The sequence below is a fragment of the Suricata suricatta genome, chromosome 2 (assembly GCF_006229205.1).
Source record: "Suricata suricatta isolate VVHF042 chromosome 2, meerkat_22Aug2017_6uvM2_HiC, whole genome shotgun sequence".
NCBI classification, from domain to species: domain Eukaryota; kingdom Metazoa; phylum Chordata; class Mammalia; order Carnivora; family Herpestidae; genus Suricata; species Suricata suricatta.
This window is the reverse complement of record NC_043701.1, coordinates 140763613-140787981: the sequence shown is the minus strand read 5'-3', so window position 1 is coordinate 140787981 and position 24369 is coordinate 140763613. Positions and strand designations below refer to the sequence as shown.

Here is a 24369-nt window from a genome sequence, read left to right as displayed (position 1 = left end):
TTTTTTTAATTAGAAAAAAAAACGAAAGAAAACAAGGGTTGGCAAGAATATGGAGAAAGTGGAACCTCTGTGCATTGTTGGTGGGAACGGAAAACAGAGCAGCTGCTGTGCAAACTGGTATAGCAGGTCCAGAAAAATTAAACACACAGTTACGGTACGATCTTCCGGATACACACCCAGAAGAATTGAAAGTAGGGGTTGGAACAAATTTTTGTATAGCAATATTCATAGAAGCAGGATTCACAATAGCCAAAAGGTGGAAACAACCCAAATGTCCATTAAAGGACAAACAGATAACCAACGTATGGTGTGTGTGTGTGTGTGTGTGTGTGTGTGTGTGTGTGTCCCTTTACAAAGACCTTTAAAAAGAAGGGTATTCCTTGGGGCACCTGGGTGGTTCAGTCAGTTAAGCGTCTGACTTAAGCTCAGGTCATGATCTCATAGGTCATGGGTTTGAGCCCCACATCAGGCTCTGTGCTAACAGCTCAGAGCCTGGAGCCTGTTTCTGGTTCTGTGTCTCCCTCTCTCTCTCTGCCCCTCCTCTGCTCACTCTCTGTCTCTCTCTCTCTCTCAAAAATAAATAATAAAACATTAAAAAAATTTTTTTTAATTTTACAATGTGGATGAAGACTTAAGACGTTATGCTAAGTGAAAAATCCAGACACAAAAGGACATCATGTGACTCCACTGATATTCCACCTGTGGTATTTACAATAGTTAAATACACAGCAAAAAGGAGAATGCTGATTTCCAGAGGTTGGGGACAGAGTGGGACAGTGAGTTACTGTTTAATGGGGACAGAGTTTCAGTTTGGGAAGATGAGAAAGTTCTGGAAACGGGGGGTGGTAATGGCAGCACATCGACATGAATGCAGTCAATGCCACTGAACTGTACACTTAAAAGCTGTTAAGGTGGTATATATCTTACCACAATTTCTTTAAATGGACATTCCGTACCATTCTGGCTCACTGAGCATCGGGCCGGGAATTAAGAAGCCAGAGCCGGAGCGCCTGGGTGGCTCAGTCCGTTAGGTGTCCAGCTTCGACTCAGGTCATGATCTCACGGTTCATAGGTTCAAGCCCTACGTCAGGCTCTGTGCTGACAGCTCAGAGTCTGGAGCCTGCTTCCGATTCTGTATCTCCCTCTCTCTCTGACCCTCCCCTGCTCATGCTGTCTCTCTCTGTCTCTCAAAAATAAATAAAAAACATGAAGAAGAAGAAGAAGAAGAAGAAGAAGAAGAAGAAGAAGAAGAAGAAGCAGCAGCAGCCAGAGCCTAGTTAAGTGTCGCCATTGGCTAGATGAACACCCAGCTTCATCCCTACCTCTAACCTTTAGTGCTCTTGCACACAGATAAGGGGAAAGGTCCCTTCCAGCTCTGACCCCCTATCCCCGGGATGCACCTGCACCCACCTGGCCTGGGGCTGCCTCCCCCAAACTGAGACATCACTCTCTAGTACTACCCAGCCTAGCACCCTCCTGCTCAGTAAGAAACCAGGAGTCCCACAGTTTTGGGGGTCCATCCTCTGCCATATGAGACTTGGAAACTTCAGCTGCTCTGGACATGGGGGTGGGGAGACAGCTGGGCAGTTGCTTGGCTTTGCTCCTAACTGTCCATCTGGACTGGGACAAGTTTTCATCTCTCTGGGTCTTAATTTTCCCTCCACGGAAAAATAGTAACAGTATTACCCTTTGTCCAAAGGCTACCCAAACGGCCAGACTGTTCTGGAATCATGTCCTTATCTGTGCTCAAGGCTCCTGCTCAGTTCTCAAACCCTAAGCAGAAACAAAAACTGCTTTTCCTCCTGGCAGAATCTGGAAACAGTTACATAGCTCCAGAAACACTGTTAGAGGCAGGGCTCTGCACCTCTGGAGGCGGAGGAGGTGGGGGAAGGGGGGAAGGGGGGAAGGGGACGGTCTCTGCATGATCATTATAGATTCGTACAGATGTAACCATTTTCCGGCAGATGTCAGTGCAGTGCCCTTTTCTAAAATTTTCACAAGGTCATCACAACAGATGGCTGCCAGGCTGATACTAGGAGATATGGATACAGCAATGAGCAAGACGTAGTCTTTGCCCTCAGAGAGCTTACTGTCCAGTAAGGGAACCACACCAGCAAACCACGGAGCTTTGGTGGGGTGAGCACAGGGTCCTGTGGGGGGGTGGGGCCCAAGGAGGGGCAGCTTATCCAGGCAGAGAATCCTCTAAGCTGATGCCTGGTGGATACATGGGGTTTAATCAATACAGGCCAAGAAGAGGGTATATATTCTGGGCAGAGTAAGGTCAGGGGCAGAGGCCCAGGGGCAAGAGAGAGCTCAGGCCTCCCTCCTGGAATGGGGTCAGCATGCCTGGAGGGAAGCTATCTTATAGACCAGGCAAGAGGTGAGGGTACAGAAACAGAAAGGGCCATTTAGGAGACCAATAAATACCGGCTAATTAATTTTAATGCTTTACCAAAGGGTAATTGGAAGCCACCGAAATGTTTTTTAGCAGGAAAGCACGATGCTGTTTGCACTTTTCAAAGACTGATTTGGCTGCAGGGTTGGGAATGAAGCCAACAGGAACGAGAATGAAGGCTTGGAAAATGGAACTATAGGTGAAGGGCAACGGGGCCAAAGTTCAGATGCTCCCAGGACAATGGGGTGGAGGAGTGTAAATTCAAAGAACATTAAAGAAGTAGAATCCTTACAACCTGGAAAGTTCCGGGGACTGATAGCGAGTAAAAAGGAGAGTGCAGAATGACCACCAGTTTCTGCCTTTGATGGCCAGGTGACAAAGCAGGATGGGGCATTGTAGGGGACTGAGCTGTGGATGTGTTGAGGTGGAGGTGCCTATGGGATTCCAGGAGGAAAGGAGCAGTGGGCCTGGGGTTCTGGAAGATCACTAGTTGATGCTCATCATGAGACCCCTCTCTGGAGAACTTGCTCATGGTTCCTTGGGTGTTCTCTACCTCTGCCCAGACAGAAAAGACACAGTGTTTTGTAGAATTCAGATGATCTGGTTACCTTCACAGAGAAACCAAATGCTTCAAAGCAATACCTATTTGTCGTAACCCCTTGCATGAATAATATAACGTCCCTGAAAATTAGGGACATATTCTATTTCATATCATAGATAAGAAATATATTATGAAATCATAGTATATGAAATAGTATGTATATGTGAAATTATGTATATATGCAAAATATATGAAAATGCACCCATAAAGATTTAAATTATATATGTGGGTAGCTGTGTTTAATTTCTTCTCCATTTTCTGTTCCACATGATATTGGACAACTTGAATTACCATATCTACACCTTATTTCCTCATCTGTAGATGGAGGCCTCCTAGGATTGCTTTGTAAATGAGGGAAACGAGATACTACATACAAGGGTCTTGGACAGCTCCTGTCACACCGTAGAAGTTCATGAAAGATTACACATTGTTGTCATTGCTGCCTTCGCTGTGAGGTGAGGGGACTGGAATGCCTCCTTTAGAAAGGGTCCATCCCACTTAAGGCAACAAGGGATGGAGGGGGGGAATTGGTGTAGGGTTGGGGGCTGGGTAGATCAGGAGCTCTTGTCTTTGTGCAAGGGATGGGAGGGAGGGGTACAGGCAGCCCAGATATTGAAGGATAGGCACCGAGGCCCTTGGGGAGAGCAGCCATTACCTGGGCAATGGATGGATTTGGCACCAAAACAATGAACCCTGGGAGATGAGCCTTAGGGAAAGAAAGTGAACTAAACCCACAGCTAAACGTGGTCACGGGAAGATCTCTCCCTACGCTGACTCCAAGTCTTCTGAGGTCACCGCCCACCATATCCTGCTAACAATTCTCAATGGCTGCCAGCAGTGACCCCCTGTGGCCGCCAGGAGCAACTTCAAGGGTTCCTTAAGGCCAGTGTAAACCTGGGAATGATTATGCTCTGGGACACCAGAAAGCCCCGAGGGATTCTTGAGCAATTCAAGAGGAGAGAGAACTCCAAGCAGAACATGAATCAGGCATGTGGAGACTCAGGTTGGCATTAGTCTGAGTTGTAAAACCAAAAACATTTGGCACTCAGAGCATGAAGAACATCTCAAACTGGTTATGTCCAGAGACACTGCACAGTTTCCCATCCCAAGAGGGGATAGAACAGGCCCTTCTTTAATGTTATCTTTTCCTTCCAGCCCCACCCCATCTCCACAAACCCTTTCAGCTTCTGCCTGTCTCAAGCACACAGCATTTTAGAATCACCCACATGAATCCCAGACTCCAGAGCGGTCTCCTTTCTATGAGCAAAGAGAACGGAACCAACATAATTGGATTCCATACTGGGCCTGGGCACATGTTTTCTGCCTCAGCTCTGAACACACCCGGGCAAGGAGGAAGCCAAGCAGAGCACAGATTGTGGGTTAAGGGCCACACCAGAATCACATAGTCCAAGGAGGGAGGAGACGGGTTAAGAAGAACACAGTTCCAAATTTTGGAAATAGTATCATTTACCAAGTCACGCTGCCTGGTCTCCAAATCTCTGGGCAACTAGACATCCCCCAACTCCACATGCCTACAGGTTCACAGTTGAGAAATAATTAAAAGAATTTCTACGTGGAACATTCAGGCTTCTCAGAGCCCAGAGCCTGCTCTGCTATTTGAACTGAATAACTAACTTTGGATTCAAGTGACACTAAAGGAAACAATGCCTTTTTTCCTCTAACTTAGAGAATTTAATTTAGGTGTTTTATCAAAAACTGCTGCTCCCAGACGATTAATGGCCCACTATAATCTTTCATATTAAATTAACTGAGTGCAAAATGGCTTTGCTGGGTTTTGAATGACAGCCTCCAGAGTTTAGCACATCATTCTTTAAGAAAGTATAAAATAGGAAACCAAAATCATGGGACCTGAATTATCACCTTTCCTCTGTCTGTTGGAGGTTTTTCCATTTTCCGTTGCCACACAGTACATTAATTAGCAGTCAGGCAGCACCTGGGCCAGAGACTCTTGTCTCCATCTCTAAGGAAACACCAGCCCAGGCCTTAACAGTCCACCTGATCATGTCCCTGCAAGAAGAGGAACACTCCTGAGTGACACTTCCTCCCTCTCCTTTTGCCCTCCCAACAAGCTTCAATTCAACATGGATCCCTCACTGTTCAAGAAAAAACTGAACCACTGAGCATGGGCTCCCTCACAGTCACACTACTCAGCGGCGGAGCTGGGGCATCCTAGTCTAGGTCTCTTCCTTCTGCCACACTAGAGCAGCCTCACGTGACTTCACCTTGTAATTGCTCACTCTATTTTCAGTATAAACCTTAGTCCTGCCTTCTTGTTTCTCCTCTCTCTGCTTCCATTCTGAATTTAAATGAGTTGTTCTTTAGCTCTTGCCCATCTTACCTTTCTAGCCTCATTTTCATCATTGCTCACCAGGAACCCCAGGCTGCAGCTGAATCGGAACACGTGCGAGGCCCTACGCACACGATGATGACCTTGCTTTTGCTCGATGCCGCTCCCTCTGCCGGGATGCCCTTCCCTGCCTTCTTTACCTCTCCACTTTTCCCAAACCAAATGCCATTTCCCCCAAGGAGGCCTTTCCAAAAGCTCTACACATCATGATCAAGGGGGATTTATTCTGGGATGCAAGGACGGTTCAACAGAGGCAAATCAACAACTCTGATACGTCACAGTAACAAAAAGAAGAATAAGAGTCATATGATCATCTCAATAGGCGGCAGAAAATGCATTTCACAAAACTCAGCAACTTTTCATGATAAACCCTCTCAAGAAACTGGGTACAGAAAGAACGTACCACATAATAAAAGCCATATATGACAAGCCCATAGCTAACCTCGTAAGCCACAGTGTAAGGTTGAAAGTTTGTGCTCTAAGATCAGAGGACAAGAATGCCTGTCACCACTTTTATTCACCATAATGTTGGAAGTTCTAGCCTGAATAATTAGGCAAGACAAAAATAATAAAAGGCATCCAACTCAGAAAGGAAGAAGTAAAACTGTCTCTGTTTGCGGGGGGGGGGGGCATGACCTTGCATATAGAAAACCCTAATAATTTTATCCAAAAATTGTTAGAACTAATAAACAAATTAAAATGGTAGGATACAAAACCAACGTACAAATATCAGTTGTGTTTCTATACACTAACAGTGAACAAGAAAAAAAATTAATAAAACAACCCCATTTACAACAGCATCAGGGTGGGTGAAATAGGTAATGGGGATTATGGAGGGCACTTGTTGGCATGAGCACTGGGTGTTGTAGTAACTGATGAATCACTAAATTCTACACCTGAAACCAATACTACACTGTATGTTAACTAAAAAAGGATAAAATACTTAACCAAAGAGGCAAAAGACCTGTACACTAAAAACTATAAGACATTGATGAAAGAAATTGAAGAAGAAGATACAACTAAATGGAAAGATACAAATAAATATGCTCATAGATTGGAAGAATTAATGTTACTAAAATAAATATACTATTCAAAGCAATGTACAGATTCAATACAGTCTCTGTCAAAATTCCAATGGCATTTTTCACAAATAGAAAATATAATCCTAAAATTCGTATGGAACCACAAAAGATCTGAATAGATAAGGCAATCTTAAGCAAGAAGGACAAAGATAGAAGCATCTCACGTCATGATTTCAAATTATATTACAAAGCCATGGTAACCAAACAGTCGAGTACAGACATAAAAACAGACACACAGACCAATGAAAAAGAATGTAGATCTCAGAAATAAACTTAAGCATATATAGTCAACTAATTTTCAACAAAGGCACTAAGAATCCACAATGGGAAGGGATCATTTCTTCAATAAATGGTTCAGGGAAGAGTGGACAGCTACGTGGAAAAGAATGAAATTGGGCCTCTATCTCATAGCATACACAAAAATCACCTCAAAATGGATTAAAAGCTTAAATGTAAGACTTGCAACTGTAAAACACCTGGAAGAAAACATAGTATAAAATATCCTTGACATTAGTCTTGGCGATGCTATTTTGGATATGACACCAAAAGCAAAAGTGAACAGGTGGCACTATATCATATCAAAAAGCTTCCGCACAGTGAAAGAAACCATCAACAAAATTAAAAGGCAGCCTGTGGAACAGGCGAAAATCCTTGTAAACCACATATCTAATAAGGGGCTAATACCCAAAATATATAGGAACCCATGCAACTCAACTAGCCAAAAACAAAGAACCCAATTTAAAAATGGGCAGAGGGGGCGCCTGGGTGGCTCAGTCGGTTAAGCCTCCGGCTTCGGCTCAGGTCAGATCTCACATTCGTGGGTTCGAGCCCCGCGTCAGGCTCTGTGCTAACAGCTAGCTCAGAGCCTGGAGCCTGCTTCCAGTTCTGTGTCTCCTTCTCTCTCTGCCCCTCCCCCTCTCATGCTCTGTCTCTCTCTGTATTAAAAATAAATAAAATATTAAAAAATATATATTTATCTAAAAATGGGCAGAGGACCTGAACAGGTATTTAATCAAAAAGACATGCAGATGGCCAACAGGTATATGAAAAAGCGCTCATCATCATTAATCACCAGGGAAATGCAAATCAAAACCACAATGAGATACCAACTCACACGTTAGAATGTCTATTACCAAAAAGACAAGGGGTACCTGGGTGGCTCAGTTGGGTAAGCGGCCAACTTTGGCTCAGTCATGATCTCATGGTTTGTGGGCTCCAGTGCCGTGTTGGGTGTTGTGCTGACAGCTCAGACCCTGAAGCCTGCTTCCAATTCTTTGTCTCCCTCGCTCTCCGCCCCTCCCCTGCTTGTGCTCTGTCTCTCAAAACATGAATAAACGTTAAAAAAAATTTTTTTTAAGACGAAAGTTACCAGGCATTGGCAAGGATGGGAAGAAACTAGAACCTTCCTATATACTGCTTGTGGAAATATAAAATGGAACAGTCACTTCAGAAAACAGAATGACAGTTACTCCAAATGTTAAATATAGTTACCATATGACCTAGAAATTCTACTCCCAAGAGAACTGAAAAATAAGTTCACATAAAAACCCACCAATGCTCAGAGCAACATTATTCATAATAGCTAAAAAGTAGAAACAACCCAAAGATCCATCAGCTAATGAATGGATAAACAAACAAAGTGGTACATGCCTACATTAGAATTTTACTCGACCATAAAAAGGAATGAAGTGCTGACCCATGCTTATAACAGGGCTGGACCTTGAAAGCATGCTAAATGAAAGAAGTCAGACTCAAAAGGCCACCTAATGTACGATTCAATTATATGAAATATCCATAAGAGGCAAATCCATAAGGACAGAAATTACATCGGTGCTTTCCAGAGGCGTGGCAAGAGAAGGAGTAGCCAATGGGTATAGAGTTTCTCTTGGCAGTGATGAAATGTTCTAGAACTAACAGTGGTGATGGCAGCACAACGTAGTGAGTAGACTAAAAGCCACTAAACTGTAGCCCTCAGAAGGGTGAATTTTACGTTATATGAATTGTATTTCAACTTTTTGAAGGTCTGTTTAATGGCTCTGGGAATGTGGTCAAGAAAGGCGTAGGACCAGAGGACTGGCGAGGAGAAGTCACCCTACATCTCCGCTCCTCCTGCTGCGGCCCTGGTTCCCGCCTTCTCTGAGGTGTACCTCTGCAACAGTCTCCTCCTCTCTCTCACTCCCAAACTCACTTTTTGACGTTTCCCACTGCCCACCTGCATGAACCATGCCTTTTTATTTTCCATCATTTTTGATGTTTGGACACCTGCCTGAGCCTAGAGAGACCGCCCCTCCCAGAGCTGGCCACTTCCCGAAGATCCTAACGGGCTCACAGGCAAGTGTGCCTTTCATTTGTAAATAGCCAATCCAAAACCCATATCCCAACCACTACCTTTCTCCAGTTCCTACACTCTGGGTCCAATCCACGTGCCCCCGTCACCCCAGGGCCAGGTATCAGACAACTAGAGCCAACCCCTATGCCCCAGAGCCTGCAGAAATTATTCAGGCCTACCAGTCCTAAGCCTGCTTACCCTGCCTTGCCCTACCTCTTCCAAGCAAAGCACAGCAAAGGCTCTGGCCCACACTGTCCCCCTGGCTCCCACCGCCTCCTGACTGGCCCCGGGGGCTTCCCCATGCAGCCCTGCATGGCCTATCACGGCCCCTGCAAGTAAAAACTTCCTGCAAGATCACCACCTCCACATCTGCATGTGTCACCACACCTGATTCAAACGAACCCCAAGCACATATTAAACACCACCCTGCAAATCCGGTTCCACCTTCCCTCTCCCGCCTAACTTCTCTCCACATACATGCGCCAAGCTTTGTAGCCCCCCCTACATCTCCACCTCCCTAAGCACACCACACGCCAGTCACCAAGCCTTCACACCCCCTGGGGCCTCCGTCTCCAGCGCCCTCTCCCTCTCCCACCTCTTTGCCTCAGTTGTTCCTGTGCCCCCATCAAGCTTCACGTCCTAATGCTGCATCAGGCAGCCCCCCAGGATTGCCACTCTCTATTCCAGCAGTCCATGGTAATTTCTCCCTCCAACCCCATAGCTTGTGTATCTGGTCCATGAGACCCTCCAAGATAAGCACCATGAACCCTCATTTCTGGATGCCCAGGGCTTAGCACAGAGCTAGTGGCCTACTGGTAGCTCAGTAAAGGTAGGGTTTTATACTTTAGCGTAAGAAATCTCCCCCATAGGCAGAGCCCTTATCCTCTGGGTCCTCAGCAGGGCCGCGCGCATGGGTGGCCCTGGGTCAAGGCCTGTGGGCCGCGTGAGGGAACCGGAAGGAAGACGGAGCACCACACACGTGGGAGGACGCTGGGTGGGGAGGCAGGCCCGAGTACTCACGCTGCTCCTCCCACTCCCGCTCCTCCTTCTCACAGGCGGCGCTCTGCAGCTGGGCCTGCTTCAGGGTCCAGTAGAGTTCCTTCGCCCTCTGCTCTTCCTGGAGGCGAATCTGCTCCTCTCCCCGCTTCCTCTCCTCTTCCTCTTTCCTCTAAAATATCATGGGGACAGAACGGCGTGAGGTCACGAGAGAGAAGCGCCCCTGTGCGGCGGGCAGGGCTGAGCCGTCGCGGGGTGGGGTGCGCCGGTGGTGGCGGCGCAGGCTCCGTCTCTGATGCAGCAAATGGCGATAGTTCGGCCTAATCCAGGCTGCGGTAAGAATCACATGGAACAATGTGTAGACGCTAAAGGTTTGTGCAAAGACAAGGGGACGCTGGGCCATCCTTGCCCACACTTGCATTCTGGGGGAGAAAGGGTAAGTACCAGTCTTCTGGGGGCCGGTGATGCAGAATATGATCATGTCCTAACCTTCTGTCCGAATGAGATATTTCAAAGACAAGCAGGTTTGCCCCACATCTGCAATTGTTGTCCTTTTTTTAATCTCCAAAAGGGCTGTGTGCCTGTGCCTGTGTGTGTATTTTCCTCTACCTTTGGTCAAACACGCATTATGCCAAAGACTCATTTTAAACACCAGGAAGTGTCAGGGCACCGGGTGGCTCAGTCGGTTACGCATACAACTTTGGCACAGGTCATGATCCCACTGCTTGTAGGTTCGAGCCCTGTGTCATGCTCTGTGCTGACAGCTCACAGCTCTGAGCCTAGAGCCTTCTTCAGATTCTGTCTCTCTGCCCCTCCCACTCTCAAGCTCACGCTCTCTCTCTCACTCTCTCTCAAATATAAATTAAAACACTAAAAAACTAAAAGAAAATAAATTAAAAAATAAAACCAGCAAGTCTCCAAACCACTTCACCCCAACCTACCCAACCCTTACCCAGCCCCCAGAGGCCACCATTCTGTTATTGTAGCTGCTCCTTCACGTGGTTACATCTCTGTCCGCGTCATGCGGCGAATATTTTGATTTGTCAACTCTAGACATTAAACTACTGCCTTTCTTTTTTGGTTCATGACCTGTTAGCACTAATGTTTCCCACACAGGTACACACTCAGACGTTCCCTCTCTGCATCCTCACAATGTCGACATCGCTATCTGTGGTAAAATCAATCGTCGGACTAAATAGGGCTCATTGCAAGACAAGAGTGGCCACTATTCTCACCCATCCTAAGAAGCACGTTTTTTAGCTTTCTAACACAATCTCTGAAACATGGGTATGTCTCACTGAGTCTTAGCTGAAAACATCTATATGCTGCCCTCAGATAAAAGTGCTCATTTGGCTGAGCATAGAATTTAATTAAAAATCATTTTCCAGGGCGCCTGGATGGCTCAGTCAGTAAAGAGTCCAGCTTCAGCTCAGGTCATGATCTCACGGTTCATGGGTTTGAGCCCCGTGTCGAGCTGTGTGCTGACAGCTCAGAGCCTGGAGCCTGCTTGGGATTCTGTGTCTCCCTCTCTCTCTGACCCTCCCCTGCTCGCACTGTCTCTCTCTGTTTCTCAAAAATAATAAAAAAAATTTTTTAAATCATTTTCCTAGGGGCACCTGGGTGGCTCAGTCAGTTGAGCATCCGACTTTGGCTCAGGTCATGATTTCATGGTTCATAGGTTCTAGCTCCACATCAGGTTCTGTGCTGACAGCTCAGAGCCTGGAGCCTGTTTCAGATTCTGTGTCTCCCTCTCTCTCTGCCCTCCCTTGTTCACACTCTGTCTCTCTCTGTCTCAAAAATAAACATTTTTTAAAAATCATTTTCCTAAAGCATACTTTGGAATTCTTTACTTCCTAGCATCCAGTACTGCCACACGGATGCTCAATCTTCTGCACGAGATATTAATTTCTCTCTTTATCGCTGACATTCTGAACATAGGTACATGATGTGCCTTGGTGGGAACTTTCTTTCATTGACTGTGCCAGGCACTCAGGTAGCTTTCTGCCTGAAGTCTCCGATCTTTCCAGTCTAATACACCTTGGCTTAGAATTTCTTGGATAATTTCTTCTCCTCTCACTGTTTTCTTTCTAGAACTCCTGTTTGTCAAACGCTGAACTCCTTGACTTGATCCTCTCAGTGACTTATTATTTCTCTCTTATTTTCTGTCTCCTGTCTTTGCTGTTCTACTTCGTGGTTGATTTCACTGACTTTATTGTCTAAATCGGCTACGACATTTTTTATTTCAAGCAACACATTTGTAATTCCCAAGCCCTCGTCTTATTCTTTGGTTGTTCCTTTTGCCATCATTGCATCCTGGCCTGGTTTCATCTCTGTTATGAGTGTAATACTTCATCTCTGAGGCTGTAAGAGCTTTTTCTCCCCCATATTCTGATTTAGATCTATTTCCTCTGATTTTTGCTTTTTGTTCTCTTGCAAGTGTTTTATGTGGCGCCTGTCATTTGTGTTGGAGGCTTTCCTCAGATGTCTGATGTTTCCTGGCTGTCTATTTATATTCAAGAGAGAAAATAACTAGACAGAGACTCAGAGTGTATAGACAGGACTTCCTTGCAAGGTGGGCTTCACTCTGGGATGAGTGGATAAGGAATCAGCCATTTTATTGAGGAACGCTCATGTATCTAGAAGTCCTTTCTCTGAGATTACCCTACCTGGGTGGTGTCTTACCACCAGCATACCGGAAGTCAGGGATGGGGGCAGGCAGAACAGCTTTTAGACCCTAGCAAGCAGAACCCCTGGCCTGCACCCCACATTTCATAGGAATTCAATGCTTTGAAATGGCTTCTTTGCAAACATCCCCCTCAGGTTCCCCCCAGGAATGGCCACAGAGTCCTCCCAGGATTGGTAGGGGCAGCAGTGAAATGTAGGTAGATACCCCAAGTCCAGACCAGCTCGTGCATGAGCCCTAGCCTCTGTTTCTCCCCCTCAGTGCTCTCTCACCCTCTTTTTCATGAAGGGTGTTAATCATATGCCCCCAGGGGCTCCAGGACTCATTTAGGGAGTCACCCTGGAGCCCAATGGCCAGACCATGGTTCCTGGAGGGTGCCCTGGCAAGCAGATGAAAGCTGCCCGCTAGTACCGTATCTTTTTTTAGTGTTTATTTATTTATTTTTGAGAGAGGGAAAGAGAGAGGGAGGGGCAGAGAGAGAGGGAGAGAGAAGAATCCCAAGCAGGCTCCACACTGTCAGTACAGAGCCAGATGTGGGGCTCAATCCCATGAACTGTGAGATCATGAGCTAAGCCGAAATCAAGAGTTGGATACTTAACTGACTAAGCCACCCAGGTCCCCGCAGCACCATATTCTCATCACAGGATCACATGAGATTGGGTCACCAGGACAGAGCTAACAGGTTGATTTCCTGTGGCTCCCATTGATAATTTATTATAAAGAAAGACACCATGCAAAAATATCTGCTGGTCTTGTGCATCCTAGGGACAACGTTAGCTACAGGTCGTTGTGTTCGGACCTTACTGTGTCCCCTCTGCCCCTGGCCTCTCTCCACTCTGTTTGACACACTGAGCTCTGGACCTCTGCCTGCACCCCATCTCCTTCTGCTCGGAGGGAGAGACGTAGCAGCCTGGAAGAAATGGATGAGAATGGGGACACGGGGATCCAGCCACAGCACAGAGAAGCTGAGCCAGTCTGAGCTCCCTCATCACAGTCCCTGGTGCCTCCAGGTCCTGAGCCCGGGGGAATCCAGACCAAGTGAGCTCACTGACTCATCCCATTCCTGCAGGTGCCTGAACCCCTCCCCACTCGCCCTCCCAGCAACCAAATTCTGGCGAATATTTCTCATCTGTTCTCTCTTCTCATCTTCTCTCCTTATGCTTTAGAACTTTCTCAGTCCTTTGCTACTATTTGAATGGATCAACAAGAGGGGAAAAAATGAGATAACTGAGGTATTTTTAAATTTTTTAATGTTTTATTTTTTTTGAGAAAGACAGAGAGAGACAGCATGAGCAGGGGAGGGTCAGAGAGAGAGGGAGACACAGAATCAGAAGCAGGCTCCAGGCTCTGAGCTAGCTGTCAGCACAGAGCCCAATGTGGGGCTTGAACCCACGAACCACAATATCATGACCTGAGCCGAAGTCAGATGCTTAACCGACTGAGCCACCCAGGAGCCCCAAGATAACTGAGTTTTAATCCCTTATTTAATAAAGACAAAGTTTTTTCTTTCTTCTGAAATGGTATAGATTAAGGTTTTTCCACTAATTCAAATCAATTTTTCCACTAATTCAAATCAGAGCTCACCTTCCAATGTGTGACACACACCAGACAAATAAAAACCAGGAAATATCAGAGAATAATAAAGAGTGTGCAAATAATTAAATCAGGGTAAGTGACAGAATTTAGGAAGCCACTTTAGGCTCTGTGACCAGAATGTGATCTGATAACTGGACAGTCAGGAAGAATATTAGTAAATAAGTATTGGGGAAAAGAAATTTCCAGGCAGAGAAAACCACAAGCACAGTGGACCCAGCACTGTGAATGGCTTTGCCGTGTTGGAGTATAGAATCGTCCACTGTGGTTGAAAGACGAAAAGTCAAAATTCTATCTTTGGTGAGTCCGAGATGCGATCTGACATCCCCAGAGGCCTGCCTTAGCAGCAGGATGCATGTGCCTGGACATCAGGGCGAGTTTGAGTTCGGCTGAAGATATTGGCTAAAAAGTCATCTGCAGGGGAATGATGTTTCTAGGCCACGGGACCTAGTCCTATCCCTGAAAGAAAGAACACAGATCAAGAGAAAACAACCAGAAATAAATCACGGAGATGGAAGTACAGAGTAGCAGGGGTCCCTGGGTGGCTCAGTCTGGCTAGGTGGCTGACTTCACCTCAGGTCATGATCTCATGGTTTGTGGGTTTGAGCCCCACGTCAGGCTCTGTGCTGACAGCTCAGAGCCTGAGCTTGCTTCAGATTCTGTGTCTCCCTCTCTCTCTGACCCTCCCTTGCTCACACTCTGTGTATGTCTCTCTCTCAAAAATAAATAAAACATTAAAAAAATTTTTAATTAAAAAAAAGAAGTACAGTGTAGGGAATACAGTCAATAAAACCATAATAAGGCTGCATGGTGACAGATGGTGACTGCACATATTGAGGTGAGCACTGTGTAATGCATAGAATTGTCAAATCAATATGTTGCCCACCTGCAACTAATATGACATGGTATGTCAATTACACTTCAATAACAACAGTAAAAAGGAGAGAGAGAGAGAACAAGCAGAGTGTCCTGGGCCACTCCACCATTTAAAACTTGAGAAAAAGAGCCAGAGCCAGGAAAAGAGGCTGAGAAGGAAGGCCAACAGATAAGCTAAAAACCAAGAAGGGGCCATGTCAGTTGGGGAAGCCAGGTGAAGAGAACGTTTCAAGTAAAAGGGAGTGGTAAATTGAGCTGCAGGCCTCGAGACATGGCAGAAGATAAGGACAGAGAAGCGACAAGGGAAGGTGGGTCATGGCCGCGGGATGTGATGGGAGAGTGATAGCCGCCAAGGTCGGGGGAGGGGAAGGTAGATGTCCAGGCAACATAGGGGAGGGAGTGGAAACGACCGCAGGCAGCCCTTTAGGGACATCTTCTGCAGAGACAGGGAGCGGCCGATGGAGAGGAATGTGGGGTCAGGAGGGAGATGGGCTCAGATGAGAAACACTAGAGCTGAGAGTTGATGACGGAGATAAAATTGGAACCAAAGTCTGTTGGCTCCAAAGCAGAATAAGCTGAGTTTTAGCTCAAAGCCACAAAAGAAACTCACCTTTGGTGATCACCGGCATCTCAGCAGAGCAAAAGTCAGCCCCACGTGGGCACAGCATTACAGTGTACACAGCAGGTTTCCTATGCTCCCACAGGGCTCCTGCATCTCTGACCAATGTGGTGACATCACCCCAATACACAGAAGATCAGCCAAGATGGCGTCTACCCAGACAGACACTTCAGATCCAGCATCTGCCCACGCCAGGTCTTCTAGGCGGGAGCAGGTCTTAGGGAAAATACTGTCAGCCAAGGCCTGTCAGAGCCAGAGGGGTCTCAACCTCCTGGTCCTACTTTCTGATAAAGACAAGGAGTGTATTGGCTTGCATGGGCTGCCATAGCAAAGCGCCGCAAAGCAGGAGGCATAACCAACAGACACTTATGAACTATAGAGGCCATAACTCATCATTTAGAACCCCCATCCGTCTAAGATCAAGGTGTGGAGAGAGCTGGTTTCTTCTGAGGCTTCTCCCCTTGCCTCCTAAACGGACCATCTTCTCCTTGTGTCTCACATGCCCTGCCTTCTGTGGGCACCGGTGTCTGTGTCCAAATTTCCTCTTCTTATAAGGGCGCCAGTCCTACTGGATTAGGGTCTACCCTGAAGACCTCATCTTAACTTATGACCCCTCTAAAGACTTTACCTCTACGTACACTTATGTTTTAAGATGATAGAAGTTAGGTTGTCAAGATATGAGGCCCATAACAGAGACTGCACCCCAGAGAAGGCTCATGACTGACACTTGGCATAATGTCCCCCAAGTCCATCCATGTTGTCACAAATGGCAGGGTCTCCTTCTTTATTAAGACAGAATAATATTCCATCATATATATAATATATACATACATTATATACTGTAAGAGTTACCTTAAGAAGGCGACCAAGCAGCCATTTTGCTGTGGGTTGGAGAAAAACAGCGTGCACCGAGGACTCCCACCCCTCACCTGCAGACCTGGAATGTCCTGCACCATTTGAAAACAGCCAATCATGAAGCTCCAGTTTTCCCCCACCCTGACGAAGCAGGAAACCTATCCTGTCCCACCTTGACCCTAAAATGCCCTTATTTGGTAATCTGCCCCCCAAGACCAAACCTGGAACCCCCTCACCCATAAAAAACACTGCCCCTCCAAAACCGGGTGCGACTTCCCTGACTCCCCACTCCCGGGGTCATGGAACCTCTCTCGGGAATCGCAGATCCCAATAAAGGCCTTCTTGGCTCCATAACTTGGTCTCTTTCTTTCCGTTGTCTCTGCCTCCATCTATTAAATCTTACATATACACATATATATATATACATATGAACTATGTGTATATATATATATTATATATATATTATATATGTATATCACATTGTATTTATCCATTCATTGGTCAGCAGACACTTAGACTGTGTTTGGGGAAAAGCTACAAAGTGTCAGTTATGCAGGATGAACACATTCTGGAGCTATAATGTACAACACGGTACCTCTAGTTAATACCACACTGTATCCTTGAAATTTGCTAAGAGAGTAGATCTCTCACTTAGTAGTGTTGTTCTTACAACACATTAAAACGTTAACCATGTAAGGTGAGAGGCACATTCGTTATCTTGATTACAGTAATCATTTCACAATGTATACATACACCAAATCATTGGACATCTCAAATACATAATTTTTTCTTTGTAAATTGTAGCTCAATAAAGGGGTTGCTAATTACAAGCAAGTAAAGAAATAGATCAATGGCAGGGCCACTGTTGGCTCACCCCTCTCCGCCCAAAAGTGAACAACAGCCTGGGAGCCAGAAAACCACCTCCATCTCGAAGGACAATAACGGGCCACATACTGTGACAAAGACAAGCTTCTCACTGGGTTGGGGACAACAAAAGAAAACATTTTGCACCTACAGATAAAGAAAGAGCATTGCATCTTTCCTCGTCAGTCTTGCTGAAATGACTCACTCTTCACAGCTGAAATTGCCTGAAAAACTCTCCCTGTTTGGGGCCTGCTCTCAGAATCCTTTGGCTCCTCCAAGGTGAAGTCTGTCTTGAAATTTAGCAGCCACCGGCCGCTGCTGCCAATCAACAGATATGCAAACACTCCCTTCCACCTTAGGAATCGATGCCTTTTTCTGGCAGGCCCAAAGCCCTCTGAGCTGTCGGGCTTATTCAGTCCCCCTTCTCCTGATAACCCATCGGTAACTGCACACCACAGGAGCCCACAGAGGCCCGGGTCTGCCTCACCCCCATGGAAAATGTCACTGAGACAGATGCTTTTCTGGAAGGCATAGTTGCTTTTGTTTTGAGGAGCAAGAATTCCTGTCCCCTTCAAGGGTGCTTCCTGCTGCACTAAGAATCAGATGGATGTGAGACAGATTCATGGGAGAAAATCAGATTTGATAACATGCATACAAGGAAAGCACACAGAGATGGAAATTCCAAAGACCAGCAGGCAAAATGAGGGATCTATGTCATCCTGAATTTAGGAGGCATGGGAGGGGTCTGGGGATGTCAAAAGAAAGGAATGCACCTCACCGGGTGATAAAGAGATGAGCAAATGTTTGGTAATTAGATGTTTGCCCTGCCATACAGATGGGTCACTCAGATAAAATTTATCACTGTTAATAGCCCTCATTCTGGAAAAGATGCCCCATTGAGATTCTTCTATGCAGTTGGAGGGAGGGGCAATAGTTTCTCTTGAGACCTCAGGGTTGCAATTGCCTTCAGCTCAAAATAGTCCACCTGCCAAAGTGGCACATTTCAGAGGGCGGGAGGGCCGTCCTGAACCCCTTTTGTTGTCCATCTGGCCCGATAATACCACCATGTTTTTGACATGAGGTGCCCCAAAAGGGCAGGGCCATGTCTGCATCATTTATTCCCCCACCGACAGCCCCCAGCACAGGGCGTGGCGGATGGCAGATGCTCTGTCAACACTGACTGGAGGAGTAAGTGAACTGATGAACGAGTGAAGGTAAGAAAGGGCTTGTTCTGATCGTTGAAAGGGGAAGGGTAAACTCCATCATGTTGTCCTGTTGATGCCAGCCTTGTCCGAGAGAAACTCAGATAAAGTCTACAATTTTCTAGAGAAAATTGAAAAGCAGGAAAGTGTCCCTAGGTGGGGATAGTTTCTGTAGTCATACAAGATGTCGCCAAGGGCCAAAATGAACTATAACCTGAAAGGGAGAAAAACAACAACAACAACAAAGAGATAGTGAGTGGCCTTGAGTAGAAAATGGAGAAAAATGAAAGGGCAACCTAACTCTATCAGGAACTCTGGCAGGAGGTGGGAGCCGAGGGAGAGAGAAGGAGCCTTGTCCACATTCTGTGGTCTTAAGCAGAGACAGCGGACAAAAGCAGCTTTATGAGTTAAAAAAGCAGCAAAAATATGCAGATTATATCTGGCCTCCTGATCCCCCCTTTTTACTAAAGGAACATTTTCTTATGCATGTAAATTGCATTTCAATGGCGCCAGCCACAACAGAATGGTTTTTAAAAACAGGTTTCCAGCTGTCTGTTTCTCTTCTATTTTGAAGTTCCCTCTTTAACCTGACATAAGATTCTGGGATTTTTTTCCCTCCCAGTTTTCTCAAAGGAATTTTCATTATTATCCTTCCTATAAGCAGGAGGATGTGAAGAACCTGCCTGTATCCTCCACCCCGGCAGCCCAGCCGGAAGCAAGCCCGGCCAGCCCCCCTCCACCAGGAGATTTCCTGTCCAGCTTCCTGTCCAGCTTCCCACTCTCCTCCAGCCCCAACCCCAAATTCCTCTTCTAGATGCCACAGAACCACATTGGCCCAGCCAGCCCACGCACATTCTCTTCCCCACAAACCTACTCTCCCTGCCCAGCTCTCCCTCCTCCTCAGCCTGGAGCTCTGGTGCCTTTGCTCTTTGGGTCCCCCTCATCCCAGCTTCTAACTGATGCCAAGCCTTGCTGATTTCACCTCCATTTCTCTGTGTCCATCCCCCTGAATCTCACCATAGTCAGACTCATCAGTTCCCACTCTGGCCACTGGCCCCTGCCTCCCGCCCCTGCACTTGAATCACACCATCAACATCAGTTACTCTCACTGAACTTGATCTGGCCGTGCCTGTCCCTGTTTCAAAAATCCTCGCAGCTCTGCTCTGCCAACAGAGAACTGTCTGTCTCTTTATTGTAGCACCCAAGGGCTCCCCAGCCTACCTTGCCAGGTCCCTCCCTGTCTGGCTTCCCCCATCACTTTTTCCTCCCCATCAGCAGACCATTCATGATTCCACATATCTCCTGTCCGCCTCTCCTTTCTGCTCACACCCAGACTCCTACAGGTGCTCCTCTGAGCTCCATCCGAGTCCCCCAGGCACGGAGGGGGCTGGAGGTTACTCACAGACTTACCTCTCCGCTCCCCTGGCACCCTGTAAGCTTGTTGAGAGTAGCGAGTTTATTACTTCTACCATCACCCTCCCCCAGACAACCCGCACTTGGGCTCTCAGGGAAAGGGGGAAAAGTATGAAATTAAATGAATGTTGTCATTGTATGCCTGCACGCAAGCCTCATGTCAGGTTAGAATCTCGGTTGTTGAAAGACATGATAGGGGCACCTGGGTGGCTCAATCTGGTTAGGTGGCCGACTTCACCTCAGGTCATGATCTCACATTCGTGGGTTTGAGCCCCGCGTCAGGCTCTGTGCTCAGAGCTCAGAGCCTGGAGCCTGCTTTCGATTCTGTGTCTCCCTCTCTCTCTGACCCTCCCCTGCTCACTCCAGGTCTCTCTCTCAAAATAGAATAAAAACCAAAAAAAAATTTTTTTTTAAAGAAAGACATGATAAAAATTACCTAAGCCAATCTCTAATCTACTGCATAAATCCCTTTGGCGAAGCTGATCCGGTTATCTATTACCAAGTAACAAACTACCAGAGAACATCATGGGTTAAACCATCTTATTTCTTGTGGTTCTAGAGCTTAATCTGAGGAATCCGAGGTCAATCACTTGATTGGGGTTATTCAAGAGAAGAACCAAGAAGGCTTCATTCACAGGTCTGGTGCCTCTGTGCTCCTCCACGCAGCCCCTTCCTCTCTGCCTGGCCTGCCTGGGGCTCCTTACAGAGTGGTGGTCTAAGGTTGTAGGGCAGCTTCCAAAAGTGAGCATTGCAAGAGGGGCTGAAGCTACAAATCTCCTACATCCTGTCCTCAAAAGTTACGCAGAGTCATTTCTACTGCACTCTACGGATCAAAGGTAGTCACGGGACCAGAGCAGACTCAAGGGAAAGGAAATGAGCCCATCTCTCAAAAACTTGCCGCCGCCATATTTAATCTACCACAGAAACTTTTCAGACACCATCTCAGCCCATGCTAAAACAGTTCCTGTGTTGAAGAGCTCATCATCATACAACAGTAGTTCATTTATAGACGGCTCTGACAGAAAATATCCTAGCTCATAAACCTGGACCTTCCCACGCCTGAGTCCATGCGCTGGAGTTCCTGTCAGACATTGCCCTGATGGGCCTCACAGATGCTACTTGCATATCTCAGGCTCCTCAAAATGCAGACATGCCAAATCAGGATCACTAGGAGTACTGAAGTTTAAATGTTCACATTCAGCAAATTAATGTTGAAAACAAAGACAAACATGTAATTACCATAGCCTTCTTTGGAAATAACACCAAAAGCCTGTGTTTGGGTTCCTTAGGGTACCTCATGGCTTTACCAAACCGTCCATGAGCCCCCACACAGAGCACCCCACAATTTATCATCTCTGTCTCTCTGAAGTTCTCAAGAAGTTCAATCAGAAAATCTCTGAGAGCTCATGCTTTTGTGATCTCCTTGCAAACAGCCCTAGGACCCCAGCTCCAAGGAGCCACCCTCCCAGTATCTGGGACTCAGCCCACCTCTGGGGAGGAGGGAGGCCAGAGATTAGAACAGGTGATTCTTGCGGTTAGACATACGCAGACAGTGTTGGTCATCTTCTCCAGCAGACTTGAGCAATCATATGCAAAATCCAACAATACAAACTAAACATCTCTCCAGTATGGATTGATTGGATTTTTGATACTATTAGAGAATTATTGTTCAACAGGTGTGATCATGATTGTCATGGCTACATGGGGGAAGGTCCTCAGTCTCGGAGATGTACATGGACATCACTAGGGTGTGATCAGGAGTCCGCAGACTAGGGCTCCCCAACCCAGATCGGCCCTCTGCCTATTGTTTAAATAAAGTTTTATTAAAGGATAGCCACACTCATTTGCTCACATATTGTCCGTAGCTGTATTCGTGGTACAATAGCCTGGTTGAGTAGTTTTGACAGAGTCGACAAAGCCTAAAATATTAGCTATCTGAACCTTTACAGAAAATAGTTTGCTAACCCCTGGGCTGGAGGATATGAGGTTAACAGCTTCCTTTCAAATTGTTTAGCAAAACAATTCAGCAACAAACATGTACATATGGGGCGCCTGGGGGGCTCAGTCGGTTAAGTGTCTGACGTTGGTTCAGGTCATGATCTCACAGTTTGTGAGTTTGAGCCCAGCATCAGGCTCTATGCTGACAGCTCAGAGCCTAGAGCCTACTTTGGATTCTGTCTCCCTCTATCTCTGCCCCTCCCCAACTTGTGCTCTGATTCTCTCAAAAATAAATAAAGGTAAAGTTATTTTTAATGTACATATTTATATATGTGTGGATGTATGTCTGTGTATAGATTGATATAGATACAGAGGAAGAGGGGAAAAGTGAGCATGCAGATTTGACAAGATATTAATGATTGGTGAATTTCAGTGTAGAACATATGCGTATTTGTTTTCTTTCAATTTTGCTGCAAGTTTGAAATCGCTTTTAAATAACATGTTTTTTTTTAATTTTTAAATGTTTTTATTTATTTTTGATACAGAGAGAGACAGAGCATGAGAGGGGGAGGGGCAGAGAGAGAAGGAGACACAGAACCGGAAGCAGGCTCCAGGCTCTGAGCTAGCTGTCAGCACAGAGCCTGACACAGGGCTCGAACCCACAAACCTGAGATCTGACCTGAGCCGAAGTTGGAGGCTTAACCAACTGAGCCACCCAGGCGCCCCTAGGAAATATTGCTCCCCTTCAAAACTCAAGAGAATCTCCTAAAAATGTGTATAACTCCAGGGAAATTTAAACAAGATCAATATCACTACGAATATATAACCAGCAATTGCAACAGGTTTTAAAGTAATGAGCACAATCTACGACAGCAACGAAACATATTCAACCTCAGGTTTAGCTAGAAAAGAAATGTGGAGCATTTAGGTAAAACAATACATTGACCCCACGTCCAAAAGATGGAAGCACCATACATATGATAAGTTATTGTGCATGATTGAGGTTGGGTGGACAGTGCATATACAGGTGTTTAAAAAAAACTTTATCAAAGACAAAAAGAAGCTTTGAGGAACTGGAAGAATACACTACATCCTGAAAAAGAAGATTGAATGAGGGGCGCCTGGGTGGTTCCGTCAGTTAAGTGTCCCAACTTTGGCTCAGGTCATGATCTCAGGTTTGTGGGTTCAAGCCCCACATTGGGCTCTGTGCTGACAGCTCAGAGCCTGAAGCCTGCTTCAGATTCTGTGTCTCCCTCTCTCTCTGCCTCCCTTCTGCTCGCGCTCTGTCTCTCTCTTTCTCTCAAAAAATAAATAAACATTTAAAAAAAATTTTTAAGATTGAATGATAAATACATCTCTAACGCTGGTGTAATTCCAATTAAAATCACCATGTGGTTTTTTGTTGTTTCAGGGAGAAGAATTGTGACACAATGATTCAAATGTATCTCTGGTATTTAAAAAAATGAGTAAAATTAGTCAGGGACAATTTGAAAAGGAAAAGCAATGAAGGCTCTTCCCTTAGCAGTTGTTAAAATTCATTTTGAAAGCTACAATAATTAAATAAGTGAATCTGTTTGGTTCAGGAATAATCAAAGAAGAAAAATCCATGAGGAGATCCAAAGGTATGTAAGAAGAATCCAGGCAGCAAGTCCAATGAGAGGAGAGAAGAGAGATTATGTAATAAATGATGATGGGACAGTTTGCTACCTATTTGGAAGAGAAAAAAAGTGATAGTCCTATATCATGCCACACTCTAAAGTGGAGGGAAATCAGGGCGCCTGGGGGGCTCAGTCAGTTCAGTGTCTGACTTCCGCTCAGGTCATGATCTCACGCTTCATGGGTTTGAGCCCCGCGTCAGGCTCTGTGTTGACAGCTCAGAGCCTGGAGCCTGCTTCAGATTCTGTGTCTCCTCCCCCTCTCTCTGTCCTTCCCCTGCTCCCACTCTGTCTCTCAAAAATAAATAAATGTAAAAAACAAAATTTAAAGCACAAGGAAATTAAGTGCACAGAAATAAAATCATGAGAGATATAGGAAATAATGTAGATGAGTATTTTTGTAAGCTTGTAGTGGCACAGATCTTTCTTAGCATGAAACAAATAATTTTTAAGAGATTGATATCATTGGCTAATAAAACTTGTAATCTTCTGTACATCCGAAAGCACTATAACCACAATTAAGAAAAAATAATACTGAGAAAACTATTTGTAACTTAAATGTTTTTAAGGGGCCACTGTTCTGTCTAATCATTATAGGAAAAAATACTTTTAAAATGGTTAAATGTGCAAATTCCATGAATACACAACTTATAAAATAATATCATTATTGGGATTCGGCATGATTATTATTTTCTTCTTTTCACTTACAAGAATTTTTTGAGTTTTCTACCCTTGCCCCCAAAATGTATTATTTCTATAGAGGGAAAAAAATCACAAAATAGGGACCAGGAAAGACATTTCTTTTTTCAGGCAGCCTAAACTTCTTACCAGAGCAGTGTAAATCTCCTTTACTGTCTCTGAACTTTCCCAGAAGGAATACGCATGCAAAGTTCCCAACAA

General features: G+C 45.6%; 1 protein-coding gene across 1 annotated transcript in view; it reads right to left on the bottom strand.

Moving 5' to 3' along the window:
- SH2D4B (SH2 domain containing 4B) overlaps positions 1 to 24369 on the bottom strand; it is a 90456-nt gene that overhangs the window by 36323 nt on the left and 29764 nt on the right. The window contains exon 4 of the mRNA XM_029915695.1: positions 9796 to 9943. Within this exon, the coding sequence (XP_029771555.1) occupies positions 9796 to 9943 (148 nt within the window). The remainder of the gene's footprint in view (positions 1 to 9795; positions 9944 to 24369) is intronic.